General features: G+C 38.1%; 3 protein-coding genes across 3 annotated transcripts; all 3 read left to right on the forward strand.

Moving 5' to 3' along the window:
• The first annotated feature begins 668 nt into the window (after positions 1–668).
• On the forward strand, positions 669–5,283 carry LOC117629878 (importin subunit alpha-2-like). The gene is made up of 11 exons (XM_034362527.1): positions 669–1,173; positions 2,142–2,238; positions 2,322–2,413; positions 2,488–2,619; positions 2,757–2,942; positions 3,119–3,282; positions 3,364–3,442; positions 3,759–3,887; positions 4,017–4,144; positions 4,234–4,611; positions 4,706–5,283. Exons 1-10 carry the CDS (start codon positions 964–966, stop codon positions 4,607–4,609), a joined length of 1,593 nt encoding a protein of 530 aa, XP_034218418.1. The 5' UTR covers positions 669–963; the 3' UTR covers positions 4,610–4,611; positions 4,706–5,283.
• A 2,034-nt stretch (positions 5,284–7,317) lies between these two features.
• Positions 7,318–9,257, forward strand: LOC117629879 (GATA transcription factor 17-like). Its single transcript, XM_034362529.1, has 3 exons — positions 7,318–7,687; positions 7,801–7,899; positions 8,519–9,257. The coding sequence occupies exons 1-3, from the start codon at positions 7,634–7,636 to the stop codon at positions 8,903–8,905; spliced, it is 540 nt and encodes a 179-aa protein (XP_034218420.1). The 5' UTR covers positions 7,318–7,633; the 3' UTR covers positions 8,906–9,257.
• A 1,044-nt stretch (positions 9,258–10,301) lies between these two features.
• On the forward strand, positions 10,302–13,644 carry LOC117632514 (exonuclease DPD1, chloroplastic/mitochondrial). The gene is made up of 4 exons (XM_034366011.1): positions 10,302–10,552; positions 11,576–12,226; positions 12,884–13,089; positions 13,175–13,644. The coding sequence occupies exons 2-4, from the start codon at positions 11,637–11,639 to the stop codon at positions 13,393–13,395; spliced, it is 1,017 nt and encodes a 338-aa protein (XP_034221902.1). The 5' UTR covers positions 10,302–10,552; positions 11,576–11,636; the 3' UTR covers positions 13,396–13,644.
• Positions 13,645–13,842: the final 198 nt, after the last annotated feature.

The raw sequence follows: 13,842 nt of genomic DNA on the forward strand, positions 1-13,842 counted from the left end.
ATACATAATAAAAGTTTAAAATGAAATGGGGAGGTGAAGGTCCCCTAAACCTATTTGGCGGACTATATTTCTCAATTCTTGAATTCATACATGATATTTTTATCTTTACTTGGGGAGGTGTCACATCTAAATACGTGCATACACTTAAGTCCGACTCATATTATTTTTTTTTCTCTTTCTAGAATTACCATTTCTTCTTGAACAATTAGTTTTTTACTATATAATTTGGATTACTTGCCGCTATTACCGATATGTAGTATTTGCTTACATTTTTACCCACACAAATGTTATAAAATTATTAGTATTTACTCTCAAAGCTTATCTCTGCACACAAATTTGAGATAAATTTTTGCCATCACATTATAAGATGTGTAGTCATTAACCAAATAATTACAAAAACTAAAATCAATTTATTGACGATGTTTTTGCACAAGTTCAATAGTCAGTCGACTTGAATCAATGTCCGATTAATTCATATAATTGACCGACGTATGACATCCGAATTCTTTTAAAGTTTGGTCAAAAGAGAGAGAGAGAGTAACTCAATAAACCAGACTATTATTTGACCAACAAAAAAAACCAAACCATTGTGATCGTTTGGGGCCGCATTCAGGTTCACAAACAAAGGGCTAAAAACATTTATCATCTATCTATCATCGGACAGTCGAACCAAGAAAATGACACTTTTTCCCTCATCTTCAAATTCAAACCAAGTGGCAATCTCCGTAATAACCTGCCGATCCGAGCCTGAAAGTCCACTACCATCCACTCCCTACCAGCGCTATAAAATCGTCTCTATTTCCCATCCCTCTCTCACTTCAAAAATCAAAACACAAACCACTACGAAGTCCCAACTAAACAATCCATCCTCTCTCTCTCTCTCCTGCTCTAAAACCCTATCGCCCTCCATCTGTCTGCCTCTCTCTTAGGGTTTCAGATTCTTATTTTCATTGAACCGATACGATGTCGTTGAGGCCGAACGCGAGGGCGGAGGTCCGCCGGAACAGGTATAAGGTGGCCGTGGACGCGGAGGAGGGTCGTCGGCGGAGGGAGGACAACATGGTGGAGATCAGGAAGAATCGCAGAGAAGAAAGCCTCCAGAAGAAACGTCGCGAGGGCCTTCAGCCTCCGCAAATGTCCTCTAATCTTCACTCCTCCGGCCTAGAGAAGAAGGTAACCTAATGTTTGATTGAGGTTCCGATTGACTGGCCTTAGCGCCTATATCTCCATTTCCCATTCTAGGTGATTGGGGGTTTTGATTGAATTGATTAATAGGGTGTTTATTAGGTTTGTTGAATTGGGTTTTACTGATGAAGATAAATGTGTTTTTTTTTGGGTACTTTATGCATTGCTGCTTTAGTTTTGATTGGAATTAGATTGGATTGGTTGATTACTGGTTATTATCTAACGTTTTCAACTATACTTCATTCCCTTAGCTGAAAAAGATGCTAGGTTTAGTGGCTTCATAAACATTTTTTGTCGTTGAGTAAATGTCATAATTTAGGTTTGATTCTTTGGAGAGTTAATCAGACTACTGAAGTTGGGGGTATGAGATCATTGAGTTCATGATAAGCGCTTAATAGTTTTTATCCTTTGTGCGGCTGCTAAATGCATGCCGATTACTCTAGTGCAATCAATTTAGGACTTTAGTTGGTGAGTGTTTTATATTTGGTTGACTTTAAGACCACATGCTGACTTGTTGCTGTTTTGGTTAGTCTTGTCTTCTATTATAGTTTCAGATATCGCTTAGGGTTCAAAATGTTTAGATTTTGAAGTTACTGAACTGTATTGAGGTTATAGTGCCATTTTCGTTGCTGCTCATGAATGATTGGTATTTTCTGGGTAAGTTAGTTACTATATTTCAATCTGCTAATACACTCCTCAGTGTCTAAGAATAACATGCTTTCATTTTTTTGTTTCTGGATCGATTGGCAGAAATATTCTATATATGACTTGTATTAATTATTTTAGTTTCGAGCATTGCTAGGTTCTGCAATTGTCAAAAACCTTATGCAATCTTCAAGACTTGGAAATGAAGGGAAATTGTTGCCTGTAAATTGAACTAGTTATGCTTTTACTTCTGGTGGTGTTGATGTCTTGTTGGGGATTGTACTAATTATGGTTGAATTTTTTTAATACAGCTAGAGCATCTACCATCTATGGTTGCTGGTGTTTGGAGTGATGAGAGCAGTCTGCAGCTTGAGGCAACTACTCAATTTAGGAAGTTGCTTTCAATTGGTGAGTAGAAGATTGTGGCTGTACATTTGTTTTGTATACATTGGATTGCATTTACCTTATTCATTTCTTTTTCCATGCGCTAGAACGTAGCCCTCCGATTGAGGAAGTCATACAATCGGGTGTTGTTCCTCGCTTTGTTGAGTTTCTAATGAGGGAGGATTTTCCACAACTTCAGGTCTGATACTTCCCTGCAATATAGATACCTTCTTATATATGCTGTGAACATTCTTTGCTCACAATTCCTTGCAGTTTGAGGCAGCTTGGGCTCTGACAAACATTGCTTCTGGGACATCTGAGAACACTAAGGTGGTGATTGATCATGGAGCTGTTCCAATATTTGTGAAACTGCTTAGTTCTCCAAGTGATGATGTCCGTGAGCAGGTAAACATTGAGAAGATAGATTAAGGGTTTGCTTCAAGTTATATGGTTTTTTTTGTGTTGCTCATGTAATTTATTTATTTATGTACTTTGGTTGTTTACTGTCACTTACTCCATCCCTTTTCCTCTTGAACTTGCAGGCTGTCTGGGCATTGGGAAATGTTGCTGGTGATTCCCCTAGATGCCGTGATCTTGTACTCGGCAATGGGGCTTTGATTCCATTACTTTCACAGCTGAATGAGCATGCAAAGCTCTCTATGCTGAGAAATGCTACTTGGACACTCTCAAACTTTTGCAGGGGCAAACCACAGCCTCCATTTGACCAGGTTAGGGGTCTTCTGCTATGTTTGACTTGAAAGATTCTGAAGTTAGGTGTTAAATGGTTTTAATAGTACCTGTAGTTGTAATACTTTGGCATCATAGCCCATATTTTATATGTGCAAAGTCAGTTCAGATGGTGTCAATACATTAATGGCGGTTTTTCTTTTCTTTTCCTTTTCAGGTTAAGCCTGCCCTGCCAGCTCTTGCACGTTTGATTCATTCAAACGACGAAGAAGTATTGACCGATGCCTGCTGGGCTCTGTCTTATCTTTCTGATGGTACAAATGACAAAATCCAAGCTGTTATTGAATCTGGAGTATGCCCCAGGCTTGTTGAGCTTTTACTGTGAGTGTTCATGGTTCCCTGTTGGTATTTTTAACCCTTAGTATGTGCTATAAATTCTGACCTTCCTATGTGTCTTTTCAGTCATCCATCTCCTTCAGTTCTCATTCCTGCCCTCCGCACAGTCGGAAATATTGTTACTGGAGATGATATGCAAACTCAGGTATTGTTTGCTCTTTGGCATTTTGGATGTTTTGTTTTCCCTTTTAGGTGTTGTTTTTTGATCATTTATGACCCAACATATTATCCCTTCTCTTTGGTTGATCCAATATGGCATGGTCCACATCTTTGCTTGGCAGACATTGTACCCTTAATTATAGAACTAAAGTAAACACATGCACACAAAGGAAATATAGATAAATGTAGTTTGGGATAATAAATTTAGGTTTTACTGGAATAACAAACAGATTTCCCTTCCTTTTCCATCGGCTCATTTCTTTTGCTGCTTTTGGAATTAATGAGATGTGGTTTCTTCCTAGGTTATCATCCAACATCAAGCTCTTCCTTGCCTGCTGACCCTTTTGACTAATAATTATAAAAAGAGCATCAAGAAGGAAGCTTGCTGGACTATTTCAAATATCACAGCCGGAAACAAGGATCAGATTAAGGTAATGCGAAGATACGCTCTTTCTTTATATGTTGACATTTAAATCTTGAAACTTAAAACTTGGTTTAGAGTTTCTGTAAAGTCTGGCATATGAGGTATTGATGTTGCCAATTCGTATGGAATTTAACAGGCTGTAATTGATGCTGGTATAATCGGTCCTCTTGTTAGTCTGCTTCAAGGTGCTGAGTTTGATATAAAGAAAGAGGCTGCTTGGGCAATCTCAAATGCTACATCTGGTGGTTCTCATGAGCAGATAAAGTATGAAGACGATATTGTTAATTTTGCTATATAATATGGTGAAACTTCTGGTCGGCTGATTTGATTTAAATTATTTTTTTGGGGTACAGGATCCTAGTAGATCAAGGGTGTATCAAGCCATTGTGTGATCTTCTTATCTGCCCCGATCCTAGAATTGTTACGGTTTGCTTAGAAGGCCTGGAGAACATATTGAAGGTTGGAGAAGCTGAGAAGAACTTGGGCACTACTGGAGGTGTAAATCTCTATGCTCAGGCAATTGATGATGCAGAAGGGTTAGAGAAAATTGAGAATCTACAGAGTCATGACAACACTGAGATTTATGAGAAAGCAGTAAAGATTCTTGAGACATATTGGGTGGAGGATGAAGATGAAACAATGCCACCAGGCGACGCTTCTCAAACTGGGTTCAACTTTGGAGGGAATGGCATGCCAACTGTCCCATCTGGTGGATTCAACTTCAGCTAGAGGTTATACACTGTTTTCAGAAATTATACAATTTCAATGTTTGGATGTGGATGGTGTTATTGACGTTTTGAATATGTATTATTCCATCCATTGCAGAAATCTTCCTCATTACACAGTGAAGTCCTTGAGTATGGCAAGGCAATAATCCAGTCAAGTCAGGTCAGGTCAGGTCAGGTCAGGCGTCTTTATATGTTCGGGTCCTGTTTGTAGGGTTTTTTGTTGGGTGGCTGGCTCAGGTGTTTGCAACAGTTGTGGTTTAAACTGGTTCTGGCTCCCATGGGTTGATTATATGATGGACATCTATCTGCAACAAAGATTGAAAGAAAAAAGAAAAAACCGGAGTTAGTTTTTCGAAGAGTAGTCGGGCTATCCTATGAAGCAAGATGCTAAGAGTTTTTGTTATTTTGTTTTCCATTTGTTTAGTTGTGTCATATAAGTGGGTATTGGTCGGTCATATGTCCTACAGTTGTTCACAAGTGTTTTGGAACTCCCAAACTTGCATTATAATTTTCCTTCATTCCAACCTAGTGCAAGGATTTCTATTCCTGTCGAGATTGTATGTTATGTGTTGTTGAGTCGTTTCCCTTTTTGGGCTCCAGATTTGTTGTTGGGTCAAATATATTGCCAAATGGTATACCTTTTTATTGGTTATATATAATTAAAAGTTGTCTGAATCTTTTGTATGTTGGAGAAGAAGAGTGTTTGCTTATTCACTCTCTGTCTGTTCAGTAAAATTAGGGAATGCTGTAGAGACTTTAGGCCTAGAAGTGATATGGGGCAGAAGCCCAGGCCCATGTTATAGCTCCAGCCAGCAAATATGATCTTCTTTTTGGTTTCTTTTTTCAAAATACACAAATGTGGTGGGCAATCGCTTTCTTGCTATGTCCTTCTCTGTGTGGATTTATAGATTGTCGTATATGAAGATGGAGGAATAAAAACGCATTTGTCTTGTAGTCTCCCACTCTTTATTTCCTCGTACATTTTGGATTGGGTGGGAGACTATAAGATATGGCCTCTCCACATCCTTTGTGGATTTGTGATGATGACACGTGTTTGTGTTGTGGGCCCTCTTACATTATAGGTGTGAAAGTGGGAAGAAGATGGAATCTTATAATGAGATGAGATTCATAAAATCTATTGCTTGCTTGCACAAATTGATTATGCAATAAATTGCCCCACAAAACAAATGCTAAAGAGCTTTGCCAGCTTTAGGCCATTCTTCTTCTTCTTCTTATGTTGTTGAAAGGTGCAGACAGTGTGAATGGTGACAAACAAGCCTATTGGCAAGTGAATAGATGATAGCTAGCTTAGCTTAGCTTAGCTTAGCTTAGCTGTGTCCTCTTATTCTTAGAAGGTTGAAAGATACAGTCTTTCTACGGAGAGAGAGAGAGAGAGAGAGAGAGAGAGAGACTTAAGGCTCACATCTTTTCATGGAAAAATTTTGTGACTTCAATAGTTTGAAACCTCCTTAAGAAGAAACACTTACATGAAATGAAATGGAGATAACACTATTTTGCTATTTTCGGTCAAGTACAATGTGTCACGTGTGATAATTTTTTTATGTGTAATTTGTAAATGGCATCAGATAGCTAAACTGTGTTATCCTCATTTTATACAAATTTTTTTGCTCGTGAAGATATATGCAAGTGAACAAACATAAAATTTTAAGCAGATTTAATAAACCTTTTTTCTTTTGGTCGAAGCAAATTTAAGAAACCCTGAACTTTAAATTTTTTGAACATTCTTCTATTTGGTGACTTCGGTTGGAAATTGCATGCTTTACAAATTAACGACAATGAATGGTGGGGGGTGACTCTGGCGTTGCCTTGAGATAGTGGCCCTTTTCGTTGATGGGTTTTTGGCGGCTTTATGTCTTCCCTTTCATGCGAGACAAAAGGAAGGAATTGTCTTTAAAAAAGAGCTTTCTTTTTGTTTTCTTTCTCCGTCCTGTTATTAGCCGATCAAACAATAGAAGCTTTTGAAATTGTCCCCAATCCAAATGTTTCACAACATTCTCATTCTTGTGACTTGAATTATCTTTCTTTGTTTTTTTGACCATAACAGTAAATCACTGCATAATTAAGCCATCAATTATCTCTAATTACCAGATAAGATTGCATCATGCTTAGGGCATCATCCACTGTCTAGAAGAACTCGCTGGCTGCATGCTCAAGATTCTCCACGTCCTTCTACTCTAAAAATTTCCTTTCTGTTTTATTTCTCAATTCTCTAACAACAAAGGCACCAAACCAAACAGTGCATTGGCTGTTTTTTTCTTTTTGGTTTTGTTCAAAAACAACAGAAACTTTCAGAAACTTTCATGTTTTGGGGACCCAAAAGTCTGCACATACCAAAAGAATGTTAAGAACCACCATTTTCCTTTTCGCAATAAAAAAGAAAACACAGCTTTTTGGTTTTCGAAGCCATAAACAAACCAAAGCATGCCCCTCCTACTATTCCCCAAGCATCAAGCATCAAGCTTCACATCCACACACATCAAATCCTGTAGCGAGTATCACTTTTTCCTTAGTCCCCGCGACTGATAAAACTAAGACCCACATTGCCACGTGGCTGCCCCTGGAATTTGACGGGTGCATGCAACTCTAGCAAAAAAGTGAAAATTTATGGATATTTTCGTCATTTCACACAAACCCCTTAGCCTCTTAGCGGCTAGCACTAGGGTTTTTGGTTCATGGCTCATATCCACACTACCTGACCTGACTGAGCACCACTCTTCTCTGTCTCTGTCGCTCTCTCTCTCTCTCTCTCTCTCTTCCCCCACCTCTTCTCTCTGCTTTGCATGTCGGTTTTGCTTCGTTATATATATTGCATTTTCTCTCTCTGTTTTTGGGTTTTTATCTAAGTTTTTTTTAAAATTTGATCAGTCCCTTACTCTCTGCTGCTTTCACATATATGATCTCATTTGGCTTCTCTGAGAAAAACCAATTAACCCCAATCTATATCACTCTCTCGCTTCCTTTTCTCTTTTGAAATTTTCAGCTACTGTGGTGGGTTTATGGTGGTATGATGAATTGGGGGAGAAGATTTGTGGCTTTAGATAGTGTTTTGGGGAGAAAGGTAGTGGCTTTTGATAGTATAGTGATTTGAGAGCATTCTATTTTTCCTTCCAGTTGTTGGGTTTTGTTTGAACTTTCAGTAAAATCTGTTGCCTTTCTTGAATTTGGAAACAGGAACCATTTCCTCAAGCTATGAATGGGAACAAGAAGCGCTGCTCCGACTGCATGACCACTGAGACACCCTTGTGGAGAGGTGGCCCAGCTGGGCCCAAGGTCTGACCAGACCACCCACCATTTGTTAACATGCTTGTTTGTTTTCTAGACAATTTTCATGCAGCCTTTTGTTTTGATTTTTGGGAATTTCTCCATCATCTTTTCCTGCATTTGTGCTTTTCAACTGAATGAGCAACACCCAGGTGATTTTTGTTGTATTTAGCATTGGCAAAGCTGAGCAATCTGCATTATAATGCATTGATTTTTGAATTCTGTTTGTGATTTTGTTTACTGGGTCCCCCTCTTTCATTACTGTTCAATTTTCCTATAAAATGAGGCTTACTTTGTGTTGGATTTGATCTTTTGGGCCCCATGTCTCGGTTCTTTCTCTGTATGATTTCTGATGCTCTGGTTTTCCTGTGTGCTGCGCTTATTTGACGATTGCACTATTTATTTCTCAAACCTTTAGTTGATTTTGGGAATTCTTTATTTTTGTCTCCCTTTCCTAAAAGGCGAAACACATTTGTTCATAGTCTTCTTTATCTGCGGCTCTGATTTGCTTAATAAATGGCGTTTCTCTCCTTTCGGTATTGTTCTTTGTTCATATATTTTTGTTCTCTATCTGCTTTTGCCGAAGTTGTTTCATCGATCAATTTCTTTTGCTGTTTTGGTTTTTCAGTCACTGTGCAATGCATGTGGGATCAGACACAGGAAGAGAGGAATTCCTACTGTGAGCTTGATGAGCAAAGCGCCAAAGAGGAGGAAAGAGAAAATATGTGGCGGTAGTAGCAGTACTATCACAACCACATATAATATTGCTGCTTCTGCCACATACAATAATGCTTCTGCCACAACAGCCAAAAGCACTTTTGGTAGTGGTGGTGGTGGCATAAATTTGAATGAGCCTCCTCAGGTGAGGTTTGTGGGTTTTGGCGAGGAGGTGTTTTTGCAAGACTCGCAGGCAGAGGGGGAGGGGGAGAAACAGAGCCAGTGGAGGGAGTGGGGAGAGGTGGAACAAGCAGCTGTGTGTTTGCTGGCTATGTCATGTGACTCTGTTTTTGCATGAAGGGGACAACATGTGAAGCAGTATATACTAGTAAATTAAAACCCCAATAAACCAATATACTTGTGATGATGCTCTTTGTAGCTACTTTTACTAATTATAACTTAGGAAGATTGTACCCTTGCTTATGCTATTTGGGGGTCTTCCTTGTTTTGTTGTTGTTGCTTTTTTAGTGATAGTTTGGGGAAGTGAAAATGAAATGAAGGGAAGGTCAAAGATGTTGAGGGTGATGGTTTTGAGGCAATGACATTCCTGTATTTTGGTACTATCTTAATTATATTGTACGTATTTATGGAAGTATGAGTAATCTTGTATCTTTTATGTTTGGTCTGACCAAAATACAATGTTTGAGGGATTTTGGACCATGTGTTTTTCTTTGCAATTTGCGTTAAATTACTTCAAAAAGTTGCCTATAAATATTGATTTATAACAGTCCTGTATAATTAGGAAGGTGCTTGTAATATTTGTAATTAACTTTATGAAAATAGTGACATTTTGGGTGAGAAATAGTCTCAAACAAGCCATGATAAGACAGGAGACAATGAGGGATTCAACACAAAATGAGGGATTCAACACAACATTTCAATAATAACTCTGTACTGAATCAAACGACTATTAACGACCTCTCACAATAATCCTTCACAATAACCCCTCATTCTAGCCCCCATGTCAATAAGAGACTGAAAATGGTGACATGTTGGGCAAAACAAAAGGGTTGTCCAAATGCCTACGGTTTTAGGGCTGTCTGTAAATAGAAGCCAACAAACCAGGCAGCCCCCTACGGGCCCAATATTTAAGTCTGAGAGTTGATATATGGGCAGGTACCTTTTCTCTGTCCAAAGATTGCAGAGCCCCATTCTAGCTCAAGTCAATTCAATTACTCAGCTTTTCGACAGACTGGCCCTTAATCTGTGCAGAAAAACAAGCAAAGAAAGAGAGAAAATAACTGTGGTTCTTCAAACTTCACGCCAATCGGCATAGGTTACTTGTACCAGATTAGGTTCATATTGCTTGCTGTACAATCTCAAGCAAGAATAATACCACATGATGCTCCCTTGTGTATTAAAATGCCACAATTGACTTGAACCCTGAAGGATGGTATATTTGGACAGGAGAAGGATTTACATCTTTAATCAAATGTGTTGAATTGACTTTCAAATGACCAACTCTAGTATAATAATTTGAGTTTAAAATCCTTAAATTAATATTCACCCCACCCATCTCTGTCTTCGTTCCTCTAAAAAATCTAAACAAATAAAATCATTACTGGAGTTAAACTGTTAAAGTCACTCGCAACCCTTTTTTATTTTTAAAAAAAACCCAAGTTCGTATTTTTAGATAATTTTGTAAAATATATAATACAAATTTGTGGGGAAAAAGTTTGGTGCAGTGAGCAGTTTGAAGGAAGGAAGGCAGGCTCACAGCCCTCTCAAAGAAAAAGACATTGGAGCCAAAATCGGATCGAACACGCGATCCGCAAGTAGAGCCATTGGTACTCGCAATTTCTACCACGTTACCATGAGCTTCTTCTGTCCTTCAAAACTTCTTTTATTATAGAACTCCACACGACTCATTTTCCATTTCTTTCTATCTCTACCTATAAATACTTCATCTTTGACGTTTCTGCTAATCAATTCAAATAATTTCCAGGCAAGTCTCTCTCTATCTCTCTACCTCATTGCTTTGGTTTAGAGTTGTTATGAAAGATTGCAAATTTCAGTGAAACTTATTGTTTTCTAAATTTCGTATGCAATTTACATTGGAATCAAGGAGCTTCCTTTATTCCCTAACATGGATTCCTTCGTTTTGTTGTAAATATGATTACTTCCAATCCTAATTGTTATGTATGAGCTTAAAGGACCTTCCTTTCCCACTCTGCTCGCTTTCAGTTTGTCACAAATTGATTTTGAAATGTTACCCATGATTGTTTTGATTGGGTTTTATGTGAACGAGATTGCATTTTACAATCCTAATTGTTCTGTATGAGCTTAAAGGACCTTCCTTCCTCACTTTGCTCGCTTTCAATCTGTCATAGATTGATTTTGAAATGTTACCCGTGAATGTTTTCTTTTGATTGGGTTTTGAGTATCTTTACTGTCATATAGGAGGATTAATCAGCTCTTGGATATTCCTTTAACGTCTATTTGATGATAATACACTTCAAAAGTTATGAAAATTTGAATAATAAGATCATATTTTAGATGAGGCGCAAATTTACGTGATATTTGCCAAATAGTTCAAATTAGTTCGTAAAAGTGAAATTGGTTTTCCAGGTTCCAAATAAAATGGAATTCTGGTGTTAGACCTGTGTCCGTGTGTGGAGAATGTAGCTAGAGGTAGAACTGGGCATAGGTTGGACTTCATGAAATGTTTGATAATATGAAATTCCTAGAACCACCATGAAAGCATGCGTATCCTTGTCTTTTTTATATCCATACTTTACTTCTTTTTATGATTTGAGAAAATATGCAAGGTCTGATAATTAATCTCAGTTTAAACTTGTTCTTCATCAATAGTCTTAAGATCCATAGTATAATGTGGATTACTAATCCAGTCGTCCTTGCTTGAATTGTATTATTTTAATTGTTGCTCTTGTTATTGAGGTAGTAGATTGATTGGTACTGGTTTTGTCATTATTTTTCATCGTAGACTTTTTTCCATCTTAATTTTCAGGTCAAATCCATTTGCTTTCTATAGTGTGAATCTATCTGCTGTTGATGATTTTTGAGTTCAGATGAGAACAGTTTCAATGTGCTTCTCTTCTTTTTCGCAAGTTCCCAGATGCAGAATTTATAACTTAGCTCATTTTTGGAGTGAACGTTTCCACAATTTGAGTAGGACTTGTGGATACAATTCTAGCTCTAAGCTATATGATTCCAAAATTTATGTGCTTGATGGAGGAAACAGTAGGAAATGGACTAGAAGATCTGTAACTACAAACACACAAGGAAGAAACAAAAGTGGCCAGTGCAGTGATCCCAGAAAACTTAGGCAAGAAATTTTGGATGTAACGGTTTCAACAAGTGCTACTCTAAATTTAAATAAAATTGAAACAAGTCAATACCAACAGATTCAACACGTTGACATTCGACAATTGATTGCTCAGAATAAAGATTTAGCCAGCCTAGTGACAGTTATTGCTTTTGATACTGAGACTACTGGGTTTAGCAGAGAGAAAGATCATATAATAGAGATTGCACTTCAAGATCTTCAAGGGGGTGAAAACAGTGCTTTCCAGACATTGGTAAACCCTGAACGCAGAGTTCTAAATTCACACATTCATGGAATTACAACAAATATGGTCAACAGACCTGATGTTCCGAGGTAATCTTCCCTGACTGCTTTTTTACTTGCTAGATTATTTTCTTCTAGTACAGAAATCAGCTCACAGTTTGTTTATATGAAACCTAATTCTTTGCAGAAAAATGTTACATGCCAGTGATCTTTTTAATTGGAAACACTCCCGTTCTTTTCTGCTGGGTTAAAATGGTTTTCCTAAAGTTAAATATAATGTGAAATTTGCATTTGCTACTACAATCAGAAGAAAAGATCGCTGAAGTTTCTTGGTTTGACCATGCGTGCACGGAAGCACAGTGCTTCCTTGGTTTGGTTGAAGAATAAGCCCTTGCATCTCTTTACTCTTTACTCTAAAGACGTCAGTTATTGTTTTAATTTAGACTCAGGAGGTAGCAGTTCCTTTAAAGAGAGGTGCTATGGCGGTGATGGTTCAATCCCAGCCATTCATGGGCTTGGGCCCACTTATGGACCCACCCATGTAGGCCCTTGTTTGTAGCATCCTCCTATATAGTAAAAGCTAAGATAGAACTCTGTCATATACAAAGCATCATCAAATTTTTTAGTGGAATTTTTCCTTAATAAATTTGAGAAGCATACGTTTGTGCATGTGATATGTACACATATATGCTTGTGAACAGTTTCAAAAGTTTTACTTATGGTTTTGCTGTTGTGAATACCATGTAGGATGGAGGACCTAATACCAATCTTACTCAAGTATGTCAAAAGCCGTCAAAAACCGGGAGGCTGTGTGTTGTTTGTTGCTCACAATGCTCGTACTTTTGATGTACCCTTTCTTTGTAATGCGTTCCGGCGTTGTGGTGTAGATATTCCTTCGGATTGGCTATTTAAGGATACCCTTCCTATGGGACGTGAAGCAATGAAGTCTGAAGGTCAGTTTGTGTGCGTGTGCATGCTCCACCCTGTAAAAATGTGGTTGATGAGATATCTAAGGCTTTAAAATTACTTTGTGAACAGGATCAAAGCCTTCTTCAAGAAGCATATCATTGCAAGCCCTTCGTGAGCACCTTGGGATTCCATTGGATGGTTCGGCTCACAGAGCCATGTCAGACGTGAAGGTGCTGGCAGCAGTTTTTCAAAGGTTGACTTATATGCTGAAACTCCCGCTTGCTAGCCTTGTTGAAGATGCTTTCACAGCCTCAGAAATTGGCACTCCAAAGAAGAAGAGTTCCAGATAGACATGCTTCTTCTCAGCAGCACTGAAATATATTATTGTAACCTTTAATCAAATGATCCAGTGGCATGAGATGCCTCTTGCAGAGCTTGAGGTCCGAGTTGTAGATTCCTCTGAAGGCAGTAACAGCACCTGTTAGGTAGGGTGGGGTTGGAAAAGAAAAAAATCTGATCATTGTAACTGTAATACATTGCTTTTTAGATAAACATACGGCCAATATTTATTCAATCACAAAGAATATCTGATGTATGCATGTGTTGCTTGGGATTTTGAGAAGATTGAACTCTTAAGACAGTCTTTTGAAGTTCTGAACAACAAGATTGAACTCTTAAAGCAGCATAATGGGAAAGGAAAGTTTCCATTCCTAGATTAATGTTTTCTCGTACTCTACGTATAAATGGAAGGATGCTCGTTTCCTTTACCTCGGAAACTCGAAATGTGAAGTTTGATT

The sequence above is a fragment of the Prunus dulcis genome, chromosome 6 (assembly GCF_902201215.1).
Source record: "Prunus dulcis chromosome 6, ALMONDv2, whole genome shotgun sequence".
In the NCBI taxonomy this organism is placed as follows: domain Eukaryota; kingdom Viridiplantae; phylum Streptophyta; class Magnoliopsida; order Rosales; family Rosaceae; genus Prunus; species Prunus dulcis.